Genomic DNA, 25,529 nt, shown 5'->3' with positions numbered 1-25,529 from the left:
AAGTCCCTATTCACCAAATACAAGGACCAAACAAAAATGTCACATATCAGGCTACATTAAGTGAATCATCTAATGTTTCTATAGCAAATACATCAAATTTTCCGTCAACAAAAACTTTCAATCAAACATCTTACCATGCAGATAAAAAAATAATTAAGCGAAATTCTAACACTAACCAAACAAAAACAATCTGGAATCATAGTACTAGATCTACCGAACTTTATGGGAGACATATTACATGGAAACATTTTTTGGTCGTTTCAGACAAACATTTGAAACAAATCAGTTTATACACCAAACATGCACTTTCTGCAAATAACCTCAATCTTGCTTCATATGTACTACTGTTGCAGGCAGATGTTTTGATATTATAAAGCAGAAAAAGGAATGCTACAAATTTCTTTTGAAATCAAATGGTCTTGGAATGCCGCTCACGATTTATATATAAAAAATGTAATATCTAGCATCTGCAGGAATAAAATTCATGAATAAGAAAAAAGTAAAATCACAAAAATACTGAACTCAGAGGAAAATCAATACGGAAAGTCCATAATCACATGGCAAAATCAAATAACAAAACGCATCAAAAACGAATAGACAAGAACTGTCATGACTTGGTACAGGCATTTTCAAATGTAGAAAAATGCATGATCAATAAAAACCTTTACCACAAAATGCTTCTAAAAATTAAAAATAAAAACAATGTTACTGCTTAATTTGTATTTATGAAAACTCAATGTACACATTTCTGACCAATGACAATTTTTGTTACACAATTTGTTATACACTCTGACGGTAAACCTTGTATTTTCTAACAAGAACTAGCTAAAGTTGGATCATTTAAAATAATTCTGGCATATTCTCAAATGTTTGTCAAATAAACATAGATTTTCTGAATTTACTTACGAATTGAAAAAGGGGAAGTCAATAGGAAAACTTAAAATAGAAAATCCAGTATACATTCAAAAGATTAGACACACCAAACGAAAGTAAAAATGGTTCTATAGACCGTATAGAAAAATTGTTGTTAAAAGCAGAAAACAACATATTAAAAATGGAGATTAATACATTGTACATTTTATTATAAATGAATATATTTTGCGTTCAATTTACACTCCCAAGCTGTGACACACCAGAGCAATATATTTCAGAGGGAGACATTTTGTTCATAGATTTAATATTTGATTATATATGTATTAAAATTAAACGTGTAATTATATTGAATCATTAATTCTAGATTTTATGATAGGCAATAGTTATTGTAAACATTAAAATATTTAGAAATAGTAAGACGGCTGTTTCTATCAGACAATCCGCGTGATGATAGGTAGAATATATATGACTAACAAATTCAAGAACTAATGTATAAATATTTTCTCCTTTTTGTTTTGTATATGCATTGCTTTAGTTATTCCAAGATCACCAAAGAGGGGCGAAATATTCCAGAGGTACATCCAAACTCATAGGTCTAAAATAAACTGACAACGCCATGGTATAAAAGACAAAGCCAAACAAACAAATAATATTACACAAGACACAACATAGAAAACTAAAGACTAAGTAACACGAACCCCACCGAAAACTAGGGGTGATCTTAGGTTCTGCACAAGGGTAAGCAGATCTTTACCACATGTAGCACCCGTCGATTTGGTCATGTGATTACAAATCCGGTTAATAGTATAATAGCTTATCGAAACCCCATCCAAAAGTTGAATGCTGAACTAGAATGAAATTCAAAATAGTGTGGCTGTGGCCATTGATTGACACATTAAATTCATCAATTGACTAGGACAATTTAGGTGAACGTTTGTATGTAACGACAACTGCTCACCATGCACTTTTAAAAGACATTCAAACTAAGGGGTCACCAAAGGTTCTCAACACCGAAATAAAGTAATTCGAATAATTAATCAGAAATAACACGATGTTTTGATTTATATCAATTATATAAATCAAAACATAAAGATTATTCCTGAATAATTTTTCGAATTATTTTATAATTAAAAAAGGCTTTAGAAACTTTTGGTGACCCCACAGTTTAAATGTCTATCGTAGGTACGTCGTGAACAGTGGTCGTTACGTACAAACGTTCACGTAAAATGTCCCAGTCAATGAATGAATTTAATCTGTCAATCAATAGCCACAGCCACACTGTTTTGAATTTCATTCTAAGTTTAAATGAATATATGAATGTAAGACAGTTTTAAAGTCTTGAAACAAAATCTGGTCACAAATTCAGCAAAACGTATCACTTTGACACAATATTGAGCCAAGAAAACATTTTGATTGTGTTATGAGTCACACCCTTTTCCATTTCAACTTCTAGCCAAATGTTTATTTTTCGTGTTTTTAAAATAATGGTGGATAAATTCCATGCATTTTTATAAGTACACTTAGAATATTAGAGAAGTACATGATATTGAGAGCCAAAATTTAAGTTGTGCAATTATGTAAATTTATTAAATAAGTGGATTATTAATCAAATATATATTTTATTAAAACTTAACCACACCAACAGTTTTCAACGATATACCTTAAGCAAAAAACAAATATTAACAAACATCTTGTTTTTAATTATAATTGAGATACTTTCGTGATTCACGCGAGAATGTTCAATATGAAAAACAAGATGTGGTATGATTGTCAATGAGACAACTATCCACACAAGACCAAAATGACACAGACATTAACACTTTTAGGTCACCGTACAGCCTCCAACAATGATCAAAGCCCATACCGCATAGTCAGCTATAAAATGCCCCGATAAGACAATGTAAAACAATTTTAACGAGAAAAATAACGGCCTTATTAATGTAAAAAATGAAAGAAAATATTTATTGCCTTTTTTTTGTTTTGATGATTTTTGTGTTAATTAGAATATTTCAAAGTGTAGATATAACGTAAATAAGAAACCAGATGTGCTTGCAATATATTAAATTGCTGTGTTATCATATATCCAAATGAGCTCTATGAATAATGATTAAAAATCTTTGGTAATTTTCAAAGGTAACCACATGTATAAAGATAAATATCTACTGAAAGACTGCTTCAATATCATAACGTTGTGATGCTACTTCTCAACGACTATTAAAAAGTTATATAAACATTCGTCACAACTCGGCTGATTCCGTTTCGTTGTGGATGGATGTAGAGTAGAAGATTCATCCGAGAATTTCCGATCGGTAGTATAGAGTTACACTTCAATTGACCTACATATCAGATGGAAAGTTCATTCATCTAAAACTATCTACGTTTTCCTTCATGGAAAATTGTTTTATTGATCTTTGACATAGATATTAAAGGTGGTGCATTATACTTCAAGGAGATTTTCTGTAAAAATGGAGTGAACGTTTAATCGCGTTCATTTGTTAAGGAAATATTAAGCTTCCTAATGATCAAATTAGTAAAATTAAGAATGGCAATGGGAAAAGTGTCAAAGAGACAACAACCCGACCATAGAACAGACAACATCAGAACGTCACCAACAGGTCTTCAATGCAGCGTCCTTCACCTGGCCCCTAAATAAAAAAAAAATTCGTTCAGTGATAATGAACGCCATACTAAACTCCAAATTGTACACAAGAAACTAAAATTAGAAATAATACTAGACTAACAAAGGTCAGATGCTCGTGACTTGGGACAGGCGCAAACATGTGGCGGGGTTAAACATATTTATGAGATCTCAACCCTCCCCCTATGCCTCTAGCCAATGTAGAAAAGTAAACGCATAAAAAATCACATTAAAAAATTCAGTTCAAGATAAGTCCGAGTCTGATGTCAGAAGATGTAAGTTAAGAAAATAAACAAAATGACAATTATACATAAATAACAACAGACTACTAGTTGTTAATGTCTGTGTCATTTTGGTCTTTGTGGATAGTTGTCATATTGGAAATCATACCACATCTTCTTTTTATTACTAGCAGTTAACTGACATGCCAGCTCCAGACTTCAATTAAACTGATTGAAAGATTATGTCTCCATCATATGAATATCAGGCACAATCATTCCCGTTAGTGGTTTAGTATCATACCATCATAACATATATGAGAAAAACATAACCGTGTCATGCCAACAACTGTTTTTTGAATAAATGTGTTACGTTCCGATGCAAATACCCTATATGTGAATCAATATTAACCCCAAAATATGCAACCTTTGATAACCTGACAATAGTATCGTAACTATATCCCTTCTTAATAAGTATATTCAAAGTTTTTGTGAGGTTCTGAGATGAATACTGACATTTTTGTGCTTTATAAAGAATGTTTTCATAAAAAATTGGATGTGAAATTCCTGAACGTATAAAATGTCTGCATGTTGAGCTATATATAAGAATGATGTCCTTATACCGATGATTAAATTGAGAAAAGGTTTTGACTAGTTTGTGATATCGAACACCCTGGTGTAATAATGTTTCACTTATACATAAATTTCTCTCGTTAAAATCTAAAACAATGTTACAAACACAAGCAAATCGTACAAGTTGAGATATATCAACTCCGTAAGATGGTGACAAGGGAACGTCACCATCTTAAAATAGATAATTAAAGATAGGAAATGAAAAATTATCTCTTTTATCATAAATTTTAGTATTAACCTTTCCGTTAATGATGTAGATATCAACATCGAGGAAAGGGCAGTGGTCATTGTTAGTATTAGCTTTATTTAAAGTAAGTTCATCAGGATAAAGTTCTTTAGTATTTATACTGAAGTCGTCATTGTTGAGAGCCAAAATATTATCCAAAAATCTAAAAGTATTATTAAATTTGTGTATCAGATGTTGTTTCGATGGGTCTTTGCTGATTTTTGTCATAAATTGTAACTCAATAGCAATACAAAAAAAGGTCTGCAATAAGTGGTGCACAGTAAGTCCCCGCTGGAATTACGATGACCTGACGATATACGGAATCTCCAAAGCTAACAAAAATGTTATCTAGTAAAATTCAAAGGCAGATATAGTATCAAATCATGTCCAATTGACATAGTTTTTTTTGTTTATTGCTACTAAAAAATTACATAAAAGAGTTTGAACATATATACTCACATAATGACTTTATAAATGCCCATTTAATTAGGTATGTGATTTTTTTCTTAATGAGAATGTGAGGCAATGTGGTACATAGGGTAGAAAATCAAAACTTTGAACAGATTCAAAATCACCAATATAACAATGCAATTTATCAAGTACTTTCAAAGAGTTCTGGACACACCAAAAGTAATTGATTCTATTATTGTCAACGGCCTTATTTGAACAATTTATTATCTGGTTTTTAATTGTAACAAGTGTACTGGTAAGATGAATAGACAATTTAGTAGTGGAACAATGGCTTGAAGACGAAATAAATGTATATTTGTAAGGTGTTTTGTGTAGCTTCGGAAGCAAATACATAGTTGGGACTTTCATTGTATTTGATTCTGCTTGTAAAGCGGTAGCTAAAAGTTTATGTTTGTTACAGATGTCATTTTCTGAAAATGGAGTCAGTTGGAATGTTGGTGAATTCTTTTTGCAGAACCTGTCAAACTCCTATACATCCAATTAAATTTAAAGGATACAGTGTGTAGTTCAAGTTTTTTGAAATTTTTATATTGTTGCCAAACGGCGTAAATATTTTATCAGAACTTTATGAAATCAAACGAGACAAATCAATTTTAGTCAATATAACTTTCAATCTAAAGCTAATTTAAAAGCTCTTTTTTATATCTATAACTTTATAATAGTGTAACAAAAAGCATTATCATGAATGATACCACAGGGGCAAAAACTGGCAACGCAATGTTTAAGAAAAAGGTAAACGAGGTATTCAATTCAATGATCACACAGCATGAACACTATCAACTTCTGAATTCAGTCTATTGGTGGTAAAGGACGGCCATTTCTGCACAGATTTCTTATTAAAATGTATATATGGCTAATACTGAAACTCTCTGAGTTACGGTTTATATAAATATTGTATCATACAAACACTTATTCAAATGCATGATATTTGATCTGTTTATGTTCGACTTATGAGTTAAAATGTCCCTCTTTCGCTTCTCTTTTGAAACTATAACATACTTTAATACGCTCGTTAACAAAAACATACAAATAACAGGAAAATTAGTCAAATTTATTAGTTTGGAAGAAAAAGGAAAATGATAGTAAAGCAACATAATGATGATAAGTGATATCTCAGAATGTTAATTGTAACACGCAGTTGAAACTGATACTTCCTTTTGTATTAAGCAAAACTAACAACAACAGCACACATGACACAACATTGAAAATTATTAAGTAGAAAATAAGCAACACGACCCCCACCAAAAACTAGGGAGGATCTCATGTGCTCCGGAAGGGTACACAGATCCTGCTCCACATGTGTCACCCGTCGTGTTGCTCTTGTTATATAAATACATAAATAAACAAATTTACATACATTGATTATGTATCGACTTCAAAAAATGATATTTGGCAAAAGAGAGTCAAGGGTTGTGTCACAGTTTAAACATGTGAATACACCAATATGCAACTCTACAATTATTTAAAAATATATATGATGAGGCATTTGATTTTACAAAATTTTTAAAAATAGTTTGGGGCTGGCCTTATATGTCAATGTTTTTTCATATCATTTATTCAAATATTTAAGGATGTTTGCTTGTCATGTTTTGGAATTTCGCTCAGATTTTCGAAATCCTCTGGTTTTTATCCCTTTAATAAATTGCCACTAACCCCCATTTTTCTTTTTATACATCTTTTACATGTGTATTTATAAGCAATCTGTAAAAGTCTTATAAATTCTTCGTTATTTTTAATAGATTTTGAGAACTTAAACTTGTCAATGACAAAGCTATGAAAAATCAAGAGAGAACATTTTCCCGCCAAAATTTCAATTGCTTATATCTCGAAAACAAGCAAACGGACCCATATATTGTTTTCGCTCATTTGGTTCCTTTATTAATCCCATATCAATATATACTAATTATTTTGAAACTAAGAAGCGAACTCCCTTAAGCTCAGTCATCACTAAAATAAGTAGCATGACTGGATCCTTTTTCATTGCGAAAATGTCTTCATATTTCAATTTGTAGTTGTGTTCTTCATTTCAAGGCGTATAAGGGATATTGGCCCAGTTTATTTTGATCATATTTTACAGTTTAGATGAATAAAAATGGAGCTAATTATTATGCAAACATTCATGTATACTTTAAGGAAGCGTTTAGATTAATTTAGTGTTACATGTGAGCTATAAGGATAACATCAAAGAACATTTAATTCGTAATTTACCTTCAATGCTTCTAAACTTCGTATTTTGTTTATTCGAACGTCACTGGTGAGTCTATTGTAGAGGACACGCACTACAAAATTGTAACCGTGGTATACGTTTTGAGTTTATTTACAATCACTTTCGTTGCAACTGGTAGTGCAGGTTTCTTCCTCGAGTAGATCACAAACCTAATAATTCACACCACTATTTTGACATAAACTGTCATTGATATGGTCAAAGTTACAAAACAAACTTTGAAACTTTCGAAATACTTTAGCTTTCTTTTAATAAACCTTTTCAGAATGTTTGGTCCTAAATTCGCTTCAACTAAGCGTTCTTGTGGCCTTTTTTAAAATCTATTTTCATTCGAGCATTATTGATGAGTCCTTTTTTAGTTGCGTACCCTATTTTAAACCTAGTATTTGTGAGGAGTTATTCATAGACAGCCGTTTTTGCTGGTTTTTTTTTATCATAACATTGGAATCTTTGTACATTTATATCAGATCATTTACCATATTGATCATATTAGGTATGTACATAATAAATTACATATCTTGTTAGGGACGACATCAAAAGATCAATGTAGGATAAAACAAATTAACTAAATCAAATAGTTTGGGGGTGGGGGTAAAATTGCTTAAGGCTTTGTTTATTCAAAATCGATTTTTAGATGCTGTTTTCTTCAACAGATTGTGCTAATATGGGTTGGAACCATTATAATGTGTGTACTTTTTCAAGAATATCTAAATAAAATTGAGACTGGAAATAGGGAATACAAGTATGCCATAGAGAAAACAAGCCGTTCAAAAAGCCGAAGGCCAACAATGGGTCTTCAACGGAGCAAAAACATATCCCACACCAGAAGATGGTCCTAAGCTGGCCTCTAAAAAATAAATATGTACTGGTTCAGTGAAAATGGACCCTTAACTCTAAAAACATATAAATAGTTATCATCTATTGATAAGATGAGAGAAATCTGTTTGTGCTCAAATAATCGTCCTTTTCTGCCACAGCTCATTTGATTATTGTATTGCTGATTACATGACTTTGGATGCAGTTGATGGTGTTTCAGTTCATATGGGTGGTAACCACAGAGTTTTGTCTTCTTATATCTTCTTATGGTAACAAATATTGCAACAAAAGGAACATGTCTTCCAGAAACTATTCTTTATAGGGTACCATAGTGTATCTAGAAATCTTATATATGTAACATATGAGTATAGGCACATTGGCGCAGACAAATAATCTGTTTATTGGCGCAACTGATACATTTTAAAAAAATATTTGAAGCGATTGGTTCACCCTAAAGATTGGCGCAAAAGTACTGCAGTCGATAAGCGATTAAATTATCGTCATAAATTTTTTTAAAAGGTGTAATTTTCAGCAAATTGGAACGGTCACACGTTTTTTCCGCATATTATTCTCATTACTATTACAAAATATAATTTAGAAATTTAAAAAGAAAGTTATAGAGGTATGAATAAACATATGAAATAACATGAAGAAAGGAGTAGGTCCAGTAAGGACCGATTTTGGCCTCAAATTTCAGTTTCCTCTGACGAAAGATTTTGACTACTTTTTAAACACTTAAGTGTCTTTTTCATATGATTCAATAAATTTATGTGAAAGATTTTAATTTATGTCGTCATTAAAAACGATCCGATTCAAGCTCAAATATGAAAAATCTACCAAATATGCGAAAAAATGTCACTTTTCAGATGTTTTTTTTTTTTTTTATCAAAAACGAACGTGGCCGCATCCGTGTTCATCCTCAATCTTTATATATGTTATGTATTATCATCAAATACAACTTACATTACAATATTTTGGATGAACACGAATACGGCCACTTTCGTTTTACACGGAAACCGTCTAAAATTTAAGTAAAATGCTGGAATTGTAAAGATTTCAGTAATTTAGCATGACTTAATGGTGCTAGTACCCAACATATGTGCATTGTATTGTCAAAAACAGCCCATATGTATGTAGAAGAACCATTCTACTTTCCAATAAATAACTAAAAGTTTACATTTTAACAATTTTGTAAAACTGCCATATTTTGGGGCCAAAAATGGGTCTTACTGGACTAACTCCTTTCAGCTACGAAGTAATTATTCAACTGCATAGTTTTTGACTAATCTTAATCTTTGATTTTTTTTTAAAGTTTAAGTAGGATTCTTAATAATTTTGCAATTAAACGAACAATCACCAATACAGATGGCACATCATCGGTTGATAAAATCTAATTAAAAAGGTGTGATTTTTATCGGTACATATATAAAGTGAATATATGATACAATAGAATCAAAGTCAAAGTAAGTTACCTTAAGCTAAGGAAAGTAGTGTAATTCAAGACTTTGGTAAAAAAACATTAACAGAGAACAATCTTCATCAAAATGGCAGTTCGCACTTTTTCGATTTTCGTCATCTTTGTTGTTTTTACAACAGGTAAGTTAGAACTAGTTTAAAACTGTAAATGTGTTTTTTTATTTTGAAATAAAGAATATTTTTATATAATATTTTTGATTTATTTTACATAATTTCATGTTAAAAATAATCAAATACTATGTACTTGTCAGCTAAAATGTAAAGGTTCAAAGTTATATATATTTTTTTTTCTCTTTCTTTATTGCTGACGATTGATCGAGTGTCAGCGTCTAAAGTAAAAATGGTCTCACTTTTTTTTTTTTATAAATTTCTATGTTTGCTTGTTCAATTCGTGACAGTTGTTTTTTTTGGTAAGAGAAAATAACAGAAGGGAAAAAATGAGCTAATAGTTTACTATTTGTCACATCTCGGGTTTTTTTTAACAGATTTTATTTTTTGTATATTTAAAAGTATTTTTGTGAAAATCATACAAAAAATCTAAATTGGTTTTATCTGGCCAAAGGATAATTGACATTATTTTTTTTCATAAAAGTCGGTGCTAACTATGGATGTACTAAACGTGGAGGGAAATGTTCCGATTCCTATGACTGTCCTTCAACTGGAGGCGAACAGGAAAAACTTAGAGTAAAATGTCACCGGGCAAAAGCGTGTTGCATGTGCTCTGGTTAGTACCCTTATCAATTTAATTATGGTCACAACATAATACATGACTTTTTTAGTATATTCTACGACATATACATGTGTACTACAGTTGGGTGAATAAATACATGATCATGATCGATGAACAATCCATTAATGTATTACACACCTAATTTATACTACAAGTTGCATGTTAAAGTTTACATTTTGCACCGCATCGTAGTGGTGAAAAAGATGCAATGAAATAATGATTTGTTTTTTGAATCTAGAAATGAAACATTTCATCCTGCAATGCCTGTTCATTTGTAGGATTGTTTAAAATTGATAAGATATTCAAATAGTGGTCGTTCCCATCGAAGTTCATCATTGAATAAGGCTAAAATTAATATTCGTTGTTTAACAACAATAATTATAAATCAGTTTGTTATCTCGGATTTATTCCTTTTGGCCGACTGTATACTAATTTCTATGTGATTTTCTTATTCAGTTTGTGCATTTATTTAAGATACAATCTTAATTTCTTCGAGTTTAACTATTGTATCTGTTTGTAAGAGTCACAAAAATAAATAGATCGCGATTATTTGTTTGTTAAAAGCACAGTGCTATTTTGTTATATTGGAAGGTGTTTTTGAAAACTATTAGCATTTCCTATTTAGTTTGTGACCAGGATTTGTTTTTGTCTCAATCGATTTATGACTTTCAAACAATGGTATACAATTGTTGCCTTTATTTTGATTTTTATTGAATAAGCTTTTACTATATTTTTTTAAATCTAGATACGTGCCTAGAAGGTTCATATTGTATTGCCAGTGACTCTTTGTGTGATGAATGCTTCGGCACCGTTGACCCTACTGGTTGTTGTGGGGACAAAGTCTGTTGTACACCATCCGAAGGTAAATAACACTGAGAAACGAGAAAGATAAATTATATATTATTTACATTCGTTTCGTTCAATAACTGGTGATTCATTTATTTTCGTGAGTAGCAATTTTCGTTGACGAAAGAAAACTTGTATGTTCGTTGAAATTTAATTTCGTGGTTTTGTCGAGGTTTGCATACAAGCCGAAAGAAAATTTCTCATTCGTTGGACATCTAATTTCGTGGATTACCTGTACCAACGAAATTCACCAAAATTTGTACCCAACGTATAATATGAATCAATAGAAATACATAAAAGCACAGATTGATACAACGATAACGTGTATGTACCTGAAAATCATCCAGTGTGTTCCAATTTACAGCTTCAATATATTCTACTTCATCAGATGTGCAATTGGACAATTACCGCCTCTTCAATTATGCTCTTATTCAAAATATTTAAAAATACAAACGTTGAAAAATGATACATGAATGCCAACTATATATTTGAAACATAGAATACCATATGATAAATTATATAGACTTAAATCAAAACATAACAAAAAGTACATTCATACTGAAACAGTGGTTTAAAGAAACACGTGTTTAATTAAAAAAAACAAGAAAATTACAACAACAAAGATGTTGACAATTAATATTATATATATAACACGAAAAGTGTCTCCAGAAGTCTTTACAAATTCTCCTGAGCCAAAATACATGGGAACTAAAATAACCGAACGTTTTAAAACATCAACACAAGGATCTCAACAAATTCAAAAGAAAGATCATGATGCAAAAGAATGAGGACAATATGAACCACTTTAGAAATTATATTAACAGTTAAATTAAAGTTAAATATAAAGAGGTCAATTTCAACGGTATATTTAGGAGATCCATTCAAATGAGATTTTATTAAATAAAGGTAAACGACAGTATACATTTTCAATTTACAGATCCGCTTTGCAGTGACACTAAGTGGCTAAGCTGTAAAGAATCGTGCAATATGTATGAAACTCAGGTGTCAATGAAGTGCCAAGAAGGAAAAATGTGTTGCATGTGAAGGTCAGTAAGTTTACTGATACCAATTATCACATGTTCATGGATATTTAATGTCGTAGATTTGCCATTGTTTGCATACAATCTTATAGGAAAATTGCCATTCGTTGAACATTTAATATCGTGGTTCGCCTTTACTAACGAAATCCACGAAAATTGGTATCAGACGAATAATAATCAACAGTATGCTTGATTTCCATATGATGAAGACATAATGTTTCGATCGGTTTAGTTGAGTTCTGAAGCTAGTATGTCAGTAACGGCTAGAAGTCCTTTGTTGTTAATTTATGTATCATTATCATTTTGCTAAGTTTCTTTTGATACATATTGTAGAATCGGACTTCTTTTGAACTAAGCTTTACTGTGTATTGTGCTGTGTGTTTATTTTTCGATAGGGGAATTGTTGCGATCGCACTAAACATGTTTAACCCGGCCGCAGTTTTTCTCAAGTCAGGAAACTATGGCCTTTATTAGTCTTGTATGTCTTTAAACAGTTGATATTATCATACATAAAATTATCGGTGCAATCCTCTGTTAATGTAGGTTGATTATTGTCATTTTGCTTAGTTTCATTTATTATCTTTGCTTACAACAGACGCAGGATTCATTAAAACCCACAAAATTGTGGGAAATTACTGTTACTTATAATGTGTTTGTTGTTCAACTGTCCATATCTAAGACGTCAAAGAAAATGTATTAATTGTATTGTGTCCGTCTTGTTGGTTAATAAAAAGTTAAATTCCTTAAAACACATATTCTGTCTTATATGATCGGTTTAGTTGACGAATGAGGACACTAAACTATTGTTAAGAATGCCCTTTTTTATAACTGAACAGTCATTATCAGTGATAAAATGATAATGAATAATTGTTGTAAATGATAAAAATGTTGCTTGCTTAACGTTTAGTGTAAAATATACTATGCAAATAACCGACGCATTTACACTGCTATTTGGGGTTCATAACCTTTTTTGACAGCTCAAAAATATACCATATAAACTGTTTAATGTTAAATTTGATATTAAATCCATATGCAGGCGCTGGTTTAATGTTTGTACCTTGTTATGAACAATACAAATGTTTTGATTGACCAATGAAATATCGCCACATCGCACAATGATATGTACATAAAGTTTCACCTAATGCATAGTTACTAAAGTCAAAACTAGCATGTCATGCTTCAAATTCTATTAGTTGACAGTGTCAACCAAAACGAAGTGGGTTCGATAGCACATACATGTAAACTAGCAAAAATGTTTTATCATAGTCGAGCCAGTTCTTTTTCTTCAGACATTCCGAACGTACTATACGTCAATGTTCTTTTCCTTCAGACATTCCCAACGTACTATACCTCAATGTTATTTTTCTTCAGACATTCCCAACGTACTATACGTCAATGTTCTTTTCCTTTAGAAATTCTTAACGTACCATACGTATATAGTTGAACAATTGACATGGAACTATCTATTGAAACACATTAAACGAATGGAAAACCACTGTCTTTATTTTGACCTAGTGCAGGCGTTTCCAAATGTAGAAAATGATGGATTAAACCTGGTTTTGAGCTAGATAAACCTAAAATGAAATGATAGTCATACATTATTCGATTATATTTACAACAAAATGTGAGCAAAAAAAAAGAAGACTTATTTCTATTTGTGTCAATCTGATGAGTCTTTTTCAACTGATTTGTATAGTTCGTTCTAATGATGTGCTATTACACCATTGTCCCAGGTTATGAGTAAGTTTGGATCCCACTAACATATTTAACCCCACCACATTCTTTATGTATGTGCCTGTCCTAAGTCAGGGGCCTGTAATTCAGTGGTTGTCGTTTGTAAATGAGTTTCTTATTTGTTTTTTGTTCATTTTTGTAAATAAATTAGGCCGTTAGTTTACTCGTTTGAATTGTTTTACATTTGTTATATATGGGCCTTTTTTAACTGAATCTGCGTTATGGGTTTTGTTCATTATTGAAGGCCGTCCGGTGACGTTTAATTGTCAATATCTGTGTTATTTGATATCTTCTGGAGAGTTGTCTCATTGGTAATTATACCACATCTTTTCTTTTTTATAATACTAGTAGGTAAAAAGGTCAGACATTCGGGTTCACCAGTCAACATTATGTTTTAATCTTAATCACTTTATAAAAAAAACCAAAACCATAGCAACAAGAAAAACAAAATGACATAAAGACAGAAACTCTATAGACAAAGTACATGAGCAATTTATTTTAAACAAAACGTAGAAAACGACGTTTTGTTTATAATAAATTAAGACAGCAATCAATCATTGATAAGTTGCTGCTTAACATAAACATTATATATTATATGAATTCAAAATATAATAAGATGAACATGCTGAATTCGAAATCTTAGTTCAACAGTTTTGTAACTGAGGCATTAAATAAAAATCTTCCAACAATAAAATGTTATTAATATAAACACACAGCACACAACAAAAATAGATGTTTAAAATATTATACAAGGGAAAATCAAGAAATGTTTTACATGTACACTACGAAGATTTAACCTACACTTGTATTGTACGTTTCTACCCTCTTGTAAAAAGTGAAATCACAAAAACACTGAACTTTGAGGAAAATTCAATCGGAAAGTCCATAATCACATAGCTAAATCAAATGACAACACACATCAAAAACGAATAGACAACAACTGTCATATTCCTGACTTGGTACAGTCAGTTTCACATGTAGAAAATGGTGGATTGAACCTGGGTTTATAGCGCTAAACCTCTCACTTGTAAATCGGTATTGCACGGCTTCAAAAAGAGGGACGAAAGATATCAGAGGACAGTCAAATTCATAGATTGGAAATAAACTGATAAAGCCATGGCTGAACAAAAAAAAAAAAAAAAGATAAACAGGCCGTACGGTGACCTATAGTTGTTAATGTTTGTGTCATTTTGGTCTTTTTGTGGATAGTTGTCTCATTGGCAATCATACCACATCTTCTTTTTTACATATACCAATAGCACAGAAGACACAACATAGAAAACCAAAGGCTGAGCAACAATTGTAATTTTGTACTTAACGTAAATTTAGTACGACTGAATTTTGTACGTATAGTTGTACCGTAACATATTTTTTACTTGACCATCATTAAGGATTTTTTCAGCATTTATTTGTATTGTAGTCCTAGCATGTAATAATATCATTGCTTGCCGTTAAAGCGGAAAGTTTGGCATGCCACTAACCAGGTTCAACCCACCATTTTTCTTTTATTAAAATGTCCTGTACCAATTCCGGAAAATGGTCATTGCTATATCATAGTTCGTTTCTGTGTGTGTTACATTTTATGTTGTGTTTCGGTTGTGTCGTAGTTCTCCTCTTATATTTGATGTATTTCCCTCAGTTTAAGTTTGTAACCCAGATTTTTATTTTTTCTCAATCGATTTCTGAATTTTGACACCAAAGGTACATTCAAATTAAAAAAAGACAACAAAAAAACCAGTACACAAAACACAACATTCTCAGATGGATTAACAGCACATCTATCAACTTTTTTCTTGGCCTTCTCGAATTGAAAGGTGTAAATAATGGTTTCAATATTGACAGTGCAAATATTATAACGTCTTCGGTGTTAAAATAAACGCAATCGACCACCAACACGGATTGAATCACTGTGTCTTACACACTTTATCGCCTATTAATCACAGCCATGCTAGTGTAAACTTCAGTCGAAAAAGAAAATATCAGTGAAATGAAATAAAGGATAATTACATTTTATAAAACACTACAAGGTGAACTATACAAAGAAAAACTGAAAAGTTAAAATACTCATTTTAGTCCATAAACAATGATGGTAGAAACAAATGCTGCCGCGACGAATCAATCATAGCCAAAATCATCTAAGAACAAAAGAGTCCACAAAACGCTACATAGAATGTTGAAGATAAAGCAACAAAAATTTAGCAACAAAGCTAAAGGGATGAATGCATGTGCCCCGGGCCGGGAGGGTCAGCAGTATATGTACATTTCATTGGGGGCGGTAGTTTTATTCCTGTAAAAATATGTTGGTTGGTACACGTCAATTTTGTAACCCCAAAAAATCTTCGAATTAATAAGACATCGTTCATGTAAATTTTCATAACAAGACTCTTGACTGGATTTAAAGTGAAAAGAAAATGACACCAATGCTATTCTGGAAACTAAATTAATAGCATAACCAACAAATCTGGAAGCAACCACACATGATCCGTAAGAAAAAACAGATCCTGCTCCATCAAGGACAAATCCAACAATTGAGCGCATTGGTTCAGTGACCCGATAATGTTCAGTAGTTGACTCTTGAAGCATTAATTGAAACGTGTTGTTTTCCATTTTTTATGTATTGTATTACACACATTTCGAAATAGATATACATATCTAATTCAGCTGGACTTTTTTTTAGGAGTTAAGTGTCTATAGTTCGCATTTAAGATGCTGAAATTTAGTATTATTTAAGTAAGTTTATTTCAGTATACTAGTACTTGAATCTCTTTATTATTAGTAGCAGCAGTAATATTAGTTACAGCAGTAAAAGTAATGGCTGTAATAGAAGTAGTAATGTATACTAATTTTATTTAATATAATGTGAGTAAAGCAGCACAAAACCATCAAAACTTATTCAAGAGAACACCAGAGAATGAGTTATACATAGAATGAGCTTTTCCTATTAAAGTGTAACCAACGGAAGATGCTGCAACTGAAGATGTTCGCATCCATACTTGATCACCTCGTTGTAACATAACTGGGAAACTCCTAGACGACTGTGTGTTATAATAGCTTCCCGATCTTAACACAGCAATTGTGACACCATTGTGGACCATATCTAATAATATATGCTTTCCAACTTGTTTAACAAGCATACTGGCTGATAATAGATAGATTCCTCTTACAGGTGCAGTGAAATGACCATGAAAGCGATTGTAAGCGTTTCCTTTGTTAAGCAAAACTTCGTTATATACCACAGCCTGGTTCGTCCCTAGTTTCGTGTCTATCGACAACTCTGTAGTGAATGCAACAATACGTCTTCCGGTACGAAGATAAGAACCTGCATGAAGCAAAACTTGTATAAATGAAATTGAACATGACATATAATTTAACATATTATTCAAAGTTTTGTCGTCCCTTATCAAAACGCAGGCAATATAGGTATAATACCACCAAATCATGGTACGTCACATCCGGTTGTAAACGAAAGTAGGTCTAAAAGATATTCCCTTGAATTTGACAGTTGTAGAAAATTAACCCTGCATTTCAATGCACTTAATTTTTTCTGAGTCATAAAAATATATGTTGGGTGTCTGAAAGTATAATTCTTTTTTTTATTATTTGATGATCTTATAAAATCTTTTGGAAAGTTAAGTTTACATAGTTACCAGAGCAGGTAACCAGTAAGAACAATAAAACAAACCAAAAAATACTCATCTTATTTTTCATATATGATTAAGAAAAACTGAGATCTTCCAAATACGTTTAAACGATAGTTTTCGATTAATTTGTAATGCAATTATTTTGCACAAAATAATCGAACTACGATTAAGATCGCATACTCCTCTAAGGGAGTAACGCGAACGATTTTATATAATTTTTCAACGCTAAAATAAAAAATAAAAATCTTAAAAATTTGACACTAAGGGGAAAATCGAGATTTAAAATATTTTTTTTTTATCATTAATTTTGCTTGAACAGAATATTTTTTTTTACAAAAAAAACCAACATAACCCCCATCTGTTGAAGTTAAACGATCGTTCCCTAAGGGGCTCAGTGAAATCTAATTAAACCAGAATTAAACTGGTGACCAATAGAAAAAGGTATAAACATATTTATCGCTATTTTGTGCATTTCTCCTTTGATTTTTGTTTTGTGATAATTTTTCATTTTATGCTACTCGCTTGAGATTGAAAATTATCGCTTGAAACTCAGGAGGCACGTGGCTTTGCTAATGAAATTGACATGAAATTAACAACGTCGTCATAGGTAAAATAGCGATAAGCAGATTATCATTGGTCATTTCAACTCGCGACTGCTTTTCTCGCTTTCGCCGTCTCGGCTCGATCGAGAACATCAATCTCGTTGAGATGATCAATGATAATCTATAAACATCTGTATAGGGTTGCGTTCAATATCGTAGCAGCTGCATAGGGCTACACAGATTTTTGACTATTGAACGTGTTGCTAGACTAGCTGCTAAATATATCTTTATAGAAAAAAAAGCGATCGATGGCGTTGAAAACATAAATAAATTGGGGGGGGGGGGAGGGGGGTAGTTGAAGTTCTTATGACAATTAAACAATATCTGATAGACGTACTAGGGGAAACATAAATTTGGGCAAATATCAACAAATAAAGATTTCTATAATTTTTCATTTTATCCTCGCACTATTTCTGACTGGAATTCACTACATGAAGCAATAGGTATGTCTGACACCCTGGAATCCTTCAAAAGTGGCATATCCACTCTAACACTTGAAGGATCCACAAAAACTTATTAAACTATAAAGCCACTGTACACAATGAATATATGTTATAGTTATTTATTTTTCTTTGTTATATTAATTTTAGATTAAGTCCATAGGTACATAGCACACAAGTTACGGGAAGTTAAACACTCCTACCTAGTCTACTCTCGTATTCGGAACAAGAAGAAGATAGCAGCGAGGCTAGCTACATGTGTTCGTAGTCAAAAGTCTACGTAGACCTATTTAGCTGCTACTATATTGAACGCAACCCTGGTACAATATTAGGGGGTGTTAATCATTGACTGCTACCGACATTTTACACAATAATGCAAAACATATTTTCAAAATATATAGGGTATCTGTGTGCAATTCCGTTTGTATGCTAAATGCCCGCCTGGGGCCCTAATTTGGAGAATAAAAATATTCTATTATATTCTACTTCAAAATATCTTCATTGGCATATAATTTTTGACAAAATACAAATCTGTTATAAATAGTATACATACCAACTTGGCTAAAGAGAAGATGTTCGTTCCTGCTTTTGATAATGTCTCTACCAAAACAAGGACTATTGCAACAGATAACTGCTACCAAAACGACAAGCACTGTAAACAGGTTCATGCCTAGACCTCTAAAATGTACTGGTGACAATTAAAAATCCAAACATGAAAATGAACAAAAGCCAAGATGTGTGTAATTATATAGCACCGCAATGCAGAAGGATATCCGAACGTTAATACCTATCATCATCATTATAATATAGCACATGGCGGAAAGCGGGACAACTTGAACGTCCTTCCGACATTTGTTTTTTCCGACAAGTTTGACAGAATACAACGTATTTTTCTGCGTGTTTACATAATTACGGTGACCGTTTTAAATAACATTTATAAGGTTGATAACTTAACGAAATAATGATATCAAATTTGATCAATATAAAAAAGAAACTTAATAAAGATTGGGTCTATTGATTGGTGATTGCTTAATGTCCAGTGGCAAATATCTCATGCATATATAGTACAACAATTTTACCTTTTCGTAACATGTCTAAAACTTGAAAATAATTGCTTATAACTGTATGCATCCCCTCGTTTACGGATCACCACTCGAGAGCTGCGAGGGTACAGTGGAATCCGCTTAACTATAAATATCTTATTTTATTTTATTCTATATCCACATTGCGAAGGCATCAACCATTCATATTTTGTGGGAATGGCCGGACATTGTTTTTTTCGACTTGAATCAAAAAACAAATCAGACAAACTGTTAATTTCATCGAGTGTCTTGACATGATGGTTAACAAAATGTTCTGGTTGTTGTCTCTTTGACACATTCCCCATTTCCATTCTCAATTTTATTAAATTTCCGTTGATAAATTAGGAAATTCTACGGAACTAAGATTCCAACTCCGTCACACCTTTTGTGAATTTGGCCAATGTTTATTCCCTTTTGGCCATGTAGCTCTTCGTATGTTCAGTTATTAAAACGCTTTCAAACGTTCGAGTTGACTGTTCCTTATGAAGTTAAATCCAAAAAAGCACTACGAGCACCCGAATAAAATGTTTTTTATTCTATTCATACAGAAAAAAAAAGAAAAAAAAAAAAAAAGAAACACAATGTTGAATTTTATTTTTATCCTAATTTGCTATGGAAACAAGTGAACCATTATTTTCACTTCCCTTTTTTAAGAAATTTGGAATCAAATGATTTGATAAAAATTAAAATCCTCCCCTCCCACCACAAATGAATTGTCAGTATTAAACTAGCTGGGGATAGGGGAGTACCTGATTCCCACTTCGCTTTAATCCCCATTCTTCCACTTCCATCATGGCTTCTCCCATTTCCCTCAAACTCACAATTCCCCCAAACTACCATTTCTTTCCCCAAACTCCCAGACGAAAATTGGCCAAAACTAAACTTAAATACAGGCATATTTGGGGAAAATACGAGTTTCCAGTCATTTGTTGTATCTCTGAATCATTAAAATATTGTGAATTCGAATAAAACAACGTTTTGCAATTAATTTTACAAAAATGATTAAGACTGCAGTTTAATTGCAAAATGCAACGGTATTATTTTTTATGAATGTCTGCTAGGCTAAGTGTAGTATGGTAGCTGTATATTAATCTGTGCAAATCGATAGATGCATAAGTGTGTAAAATATGCCGCATATTTCCGCCTGTCCCAAGTCAGGAGCCTCTGGTCTTTGTTAGTCTTGTATTATTTTAATTTTAGTTTCTTGTGTACAATCTGGAGTTTAGTATGGCATTCATTATCACTAAACTATTATATATTTGTTAGGGGCCAGCTGTAGGACGCCTCCGGGTTCGGAAATTTCTCGCTACATTGAAGACCTGTTTGTGACCTTCTGTTGTTGTTTTTTCTATGGACGGGTTGTTGTCTCTTTGGCACATTCTCCATTTCCATTCTCAATTCTATTTATCTTTTGAATAGTTGCACATTTTGTCCTACAAGAACCTTGTACTTAATATACGGTCTATGTTTTGTTCAATGTTAAAGGTCATACGATGACCTGTAATTGTACGTTCACATTTTTGTCCTTTGGTCTCTATAAGTAGCATTTTTATTATCAATTATTCCATGCCATTTTTCAGAACGTCCTAACACCACATAGGTCGCCTTGCCTTTGTATTTAACAGTATTTAAGTAGGTTTGACAGAAAGCGAAATGTCTGATGGGGACAGTTTTTATCACAAGAATAATGGTTCCTTGACAAGACAAACATGTTGTGCCTTACAGTATTTTTTATCAATAAGAGTAATAAATATAATTATGAATATATCAATGCAAATCATTTGAATAATAACTTTTTCATTAAATGAATTAAAATATCTAGATATTTTCCTCGATGTTTTGAAAACTAAAATAATGCAGCCACAATGATGTAATTTCTTGGTCCATACCATGAGCCGGTGATTGAATCTGCTACAAGGAATATGAGTGTATATGTGCGCCATGCTAAGTTTGGATCATACTCGATTGGTAATCCATCAAAGCTATCTAAATGGACACCATTTATGCCATATCCAGCATACTGCAGGTTCATTTCCCGACTATTTATTCTAATAAGACATCTCGTGTTGCCATCAGACATTAGCTGTTTCTTTATGCAGTCTCCTTGGCAAAGATATGCTTTTGGCGGAGGGATATTACTTCCGACGTCTAGATATGGTTCTTCGGGTGACAAATTAAACATATCATGAATAGCAGTGTAAGCCAATTTTCCGAGCGCACTGAACATTCCAAATGGAGGCATTTTAATTGGTTTTGGCTGTCCTTGTACACTAATTGTCTTTGCTGCGATTGAAGTTGGATTACGATGATACACAACTTTAAATTGATAGATTTTACCCGGCTGTATAGCATTTACATAATCATCTTGCAGGTTTATATCAAAAAGTTTCTGGCCATCAAATGCTACTATGTGAAAGCGTTTGTCAAAGTGCGATTTCGTTACAACTAAATAGTTTCCTCTGAAAATATATATACACACATGTACTGTAAGACGATAAAACTAATTTATGATTTACATCTTAAAAAAAGGAATAACTATAATTGTTAAATTTGAAAAACAAACCACCTCAAATGTGTTCATGTGATGTCAAAGCGTGAATTGATGCTTATTCGAAACACCGATTAGAAAGATTATTTGCAGCTTTTCACTCTTTCATAAATTCAACACTAGAGCTTGTTGATATATAAACATAAGGAAATGTTATATGATTGTCATTGAGACAACTATACCCACCATGGTTTAATGAAGAGAATGTATGCACTCACATTTGTGCTATTTGTAAAAACAGGATATGGTCTACTAAGTTTTATACATATTAGTATAAAGTGCCCATTAATTGTACTTCAAAAACAGGAACACTCTTTACCTATGGATATTAAAGGACATGAAATTAAATGTAACCTTAACTAAGCTTCTAGCTTGTGCGGCGAAATAAAGTGACATTGCAATAGTAAACTAATATTTCTAACTTGGTTATTTTATACGCGCATATATAGAAAGCCATGATAATTATTGTCCCAAAATTTCGTCGTTTCTAGATCGTTTAAATTCACTTCCTTTTTTTCTCATAAACAGGGCTCGGACAAATCTCGCATTTTGTAGAGCTTGTGATATTGTGTTACGGAAGCATATTTGAAACATAGAATACCATATGATAAATTATATAGACTTAAATCAAAACATAACAAAAAGTACATTCATACTGAATCAGTGGTTTAAAGAAACACGTGTTTAATTACAAAAAAACAAGAAAATTACAACAACAAAGAAGTTGACAATTAATATTATATATATAACACGAAAAGTGTCTCCAGAAGTCTTTACAAATTCTCCTGAGCCAAAATACATGGAAACTAAAATAACCAAACGTTTTAAAACATCAACACAAGGATCTAAACAAATTCAAAAGAAAGATCATGATGCAAAAGAATGAGGACAATATGAACCACTTTAGAAATTATATTAACAGTTAAATAAAAGTTAAATATAAAGAGGTCAATTTCAACGGTATCTTTATGAGATCCATTCAAATGAGATTTTATTAAATAAAGTTAAACGACAGTATACATTTTCAATTTACAGATCCGCTTTGCAGTGACACTGATCTAAGCTGTAAAGGATCGTGCAATATGTATGAAACTCAGGTGTCAATGAAGTGCCAAGAAAGAAAATATGTTGTGAAGGTTAGTAAGTTTACTGATACCAATTATCACATGTTCATGGATATTTAATGTCGTAGATTTGCCATTGTTTGCATACATTCCTATAGGAAAATTGCCATTCGTTGAACATTTAATATCGTGGTTCGCCTTTACTAACGAAAATTGGTATCAGACGAATAATAATCAACAGTATTCTTGATTTCCATATGATGAAGACATAATGTTTCGATCGGTTTAGTTGAGTTCTGAAGCTAGTATGTCAGTAACGGCTAGTAGTCCTTTGTTGTTAATTTATGTATCATTATCATTTTGCTAAGTTTCTTTTGATACAAATTGTAGAATCGGACTTCTTTTTAACTAAGCTTTACTGTGTATTTTGCTGTGTGTTTATTTTTCGACATTGTTTAGAGGTATAGGGGAATTGTTGCGAGTACTAAACATGTTTAACCCGGCCGCAGTTTTTCTCAAGTCAGGAAACTATGGCCTTTATTAGTCTTGTATGTCTTTAAACAGTTGATATTATCATACATAAAATTATCGATGCAATCCTATGTTAATGTATGTTGATTATTGTCATTTTGCTTAGTTTCATTTATCATCTTTGCTTACAACAGACGCAGGATTCATTAAAACCCACAAAATTGTGGGAAATTACTGTTACTAATAATGTGTTTGTTGTTCAACTGTCCATATCTAAGACGTCAAAGAAAATGTATTAATTGTATTGTGTCCGTCTTGTTGGTTAATTAAAAGTTAAATTCCTTAAGACACATATTCTGTCTTATATGATCGGTTTAGTTGACGAATGAGGATAATAAACCCTTGTTAAGAATGCCATTTCTTATAACTGAACAGTCATTATCAGTGATCATATGATAATGAATAATTGTTGTAAATGATAAAAATGTTGCTTGCTTAACGTTTAGTGTAAAATATACCATGCAAATAACCGACGCATTTACACTGCTATTTGGGGTTCATAACCTTTTTTGACAGCTCAAAAATATACCATATAAACTGTTTAATGTTAAAGGAGTAGGTCCGGTAAGACCCCTTTTTGGCCCCTAAATATAGCAGTTTTACAAAATTGTTAAATTAAAGATTTTTAGTTATTTATTTGACAGAGGAATGCTTCTGCTACATGAATATGGGCTCTTTTTGACAATACAATGCACATATATCGGGTTGTAGCACCATTAAGTCAAGCTTAATTACTAAAAACTTCAAAATTCTCGCATTTTAGTTCAATTTTAGACAGTTTCCATGTAAAACGAAAGTGGCTGCATTCGTCTTCATCCTTAATATTGAAATGTAAGTTGTATTTTATGATAATACATAACATATCCAAAGGTTGTGGATGAACACGGATGCGGCCACTTTCATTTTTGACAAAAACCATCTATAAAGTGGCATTTTTCGGCATATTTGGTAGATTTTTCATATTTGAGCTTGAATCGGATTGTTTTTAATGAATTAATCAGTTCAAATCTTTCACATAAACTAATTGAATCAAGTGAAATAGACACTTAAGTGTTTAAAAAGTGGTCAAAATCTTTCGTCAGATGAACCTGAAATTTGAGGCCAAAATCAGTCCTTCCCGGACCTTCTCCTTAAATATTAAATCCATATACAGTCGCTGATTTAATGTTTCTACCTTTTAATGAAAAGATCAGAATAGAAAGCTGATGTCACCCTTTTATCGTAAAGATGGTCATTGCTTGCTTAACATTTATTAGTGAATATGTTATGCATATTTAACACTATAAATGATTTTTAAAAGTAGCTATCATAACCTTTATTTTATTTTTCAGATAGTTCTCGGTAAAGGAAAGATATCAAAGCCAAGCTTTTAGTTGAGGAAAAGATACGACTTGGCCTTACAGTTTTTATGAAAACAGTCATTAAAAATTAATCTGTTTTGTCCTCTTGTACATATATCGCCACCTTACCCTTATTTACATTTGGAAAACAGAACAACTTTATGCTCATAAAATATAAATTATCACCGTATGGCGGAACAATACAATTGTTTTGATTGACCAATGAAATATCGCCTCATCGCACAATGATATGTACATAAAGTTTCACCGAATGCATAGTTACTTAAGTCACGACTAGCATGTCATGCTTTAAATTCTATTAGTTGACAATGTCAACCAAAACGAAGTGGGTTCGA

At 31.9% G+C, this 25,529-nt stretch overlaps 2 protein-coding genes across 2 annotated transcripts; one reads left to right on the top strand and one right to left on the bottom strand.

Annotated features, from left to right (window-relative positions):
* The first annotated feature begins 9,595 nt into the window (after nt 1-9,595).
* On the top strand, nt 9,596-11,939 carry LOC134692425 (uncharacterized). The gene is made up of 4 exons (XM_063552876.1): nt 9,596-9,695; nt 10,168-10,299; nt 11,051-11,167; nt 11,812-11,939. The coding sequence occupies exons 1-4, from the start codon at nt 9,644-9,646 to the stop codon at nt 11,937-11,939; spliced, it is 429 nt and encodes a 142-aa protein (XP_063408946.1). The 5' UTR covers nt 9,596-9,643.
* Nucleotides 11,940-16,755: 4,816 nt separating this feature from the next.
* Nucleotides 16,756-19,366, bottom strand: LOC134692021 (complement C1q tumor necrosis factor-related protein 3-like). The gene is made up of 2 exons (XM_063552364.1): nt 19,162-19,366; nt 16,756-17,244 (listed from the first exon to the last, which is right to left on the bottom strand). The coding sequence occupies exons 1-2, from the start codon at nt 19,274-19,276 to the stop codon at nt 16,808-16,810; spliced, it is 552 nt and encodes a 183-aa protein (XP_063408434.1). The 5' UTR covers nt 19,277-19,366; the 3' UTR covers nt 16,756-16,807.
* Nucleotides 19,367-25,529: the final 6,163 nt, after the last annotated feature.

This window comes from Mytilus trossulus, chromosome 12 (genome assembly GCF_036588685.1).
Source record: "Mytilus trossulus isolate FHL-02 chromosome 12, PNRI_Mtr1.1.1.hap1, whole genome shotgun sequence".
NCBI classification, from domain to species: Eukaryota; Metazoa; Mollusca; class Bivalvia; order Mytilida; family Mytilidae; genus Mytilus; species Mytilus trossulus.
Note: the sequence above shows the minus strand (reverse complement) of the source record. Positions and strands in the feature narration are given on the sequence as shown.